Source organism: Suricata suricatta, unplaced genomic scaffold (assembly GCF_006229205.1).
Source record: "Suricata suricatta isolate VVHF042 unplaced genomic scaffold, meerkat_22Aug2017_6uvM2_HiC HiC_scaffold_11228, whole genome shotgun sequence".
Lineage (NCBI taxonomy): Eukaryota > Metazoa > Chordata > Mammalia > Carnivora > Herpestidae > Suricata > Suricata suricatta.
Window position 1 is genome coordinate 1 of NW_021855144.1, and position 1,056 is coordinate 1,056.

Here is a 1,056-nt window from a genome sequence, read left to right on the forward strand (position 1 = left end):
CCACGTGGACAAGAGCCAAATCTAGGGACATCAGGACGCTTGAGCTATGGGAAAAGCTCCGTAGCCTTGGACTGCCACTTCTACGTGGGGTAAACACAGTCATTTCTTTTGTCTGGTAGAGAGTCCCACCCTCCATCTACTCGATACAGAGTCTCTGCAGAGAGAGTAGCTGGCATCACAAAGTGTGAAACAGAAGGTCAGAGGGACAGAGAGAAAAATCAGGTCTTGGTGACATGATTTTGGCCCCGGCATTAGGCAGGACTTAAGCCAGCTTTGGTCGCATTTCTGTTTCTGTACAGTTAAGACTGAGTAGCATCTCTACCTTAGGGGTGAGGAAATGGAAGCTCAAAGAGGTGCAGAACGTTGGCCATAGTGACACCACCGAGGCAGGAGAAAGAACTGGGTAAGCGGCCACACGGGGAGGGAAGCCCCTGCCAAAGAGAGCCTGTTAGTGATCATCTCGCCAAGACCCTTTCACTGGCCATGGGTCGTGTGGCAGGCCCCACAGCCGGTCCTGGAGGAAGGGGGCCCTGGGTGGGAGAGGGAATTCGGGCACGGAGCCTTGAGCTTGGCCTGTAGGAACTCACCCCAGCACACGCTCGGCAATCACGTCCGCCTGCTCGGAGACAGCGCCCAGCTGCGCGCGGCCCACGGCAGGGCGAGTCCACAGGTAGGAATGTGCCGGGGAGACCAAATCCTGCAGGCGGCAGATGTGACCCTGGGGGAAGAGGCAGTCACTGAAGGTACTGGGGACAGGGCTCTGACACACTGGGAAGGGGAAGAAGGGGGTGCCACCCGCTCCCTCAGACTCCGGAGCTCCCCGACGCCACACCTGTCTCAGCAGGATGATCCTCTCCACGTAGGCTGGGTCCAGGACAGCCCGGTCTTGCAGCTGGCTGCCGAACGTCTCCTCCACCAGCGCCTGCAGCTTCCCCACCAACTGGCGTCTCTGGGTGTCACTGCTCACCAACCGACACAGGTGCAGCCTGTAAGAGAATCCAGGGGACCGTCCGGCCACTGGTATTCCCAGCCCCGCCAAACCCTCTCCTGAGGGGA

The 1,056-nt window shown here is 59.1% G+C and overlaps 1 protein-coding gene across 1 annotated transcript; it reads right to left on the reverse strand.

Moving 5' to 3' along the window:
* Window positions 1-262: 262 nt before the first annotated feature.
* LOC115284594 (probable glutamate--tRNA ligase, mitochondrial) lies at window positions 263-986 on the reverse strand (the record flags this gene model as incomplete). Its single annotated transcript, XM_029931148.1, has 3 exons — window positions 263-431; window positions 588-718; window positions 833-986. Coding segments are annotated over 3 exons (454 nt in total), but the record flags the coding sequence as incomplete, so codon positions are not given.
* Window positions 987-1,056: the final 70 nt, after the last annotated feature.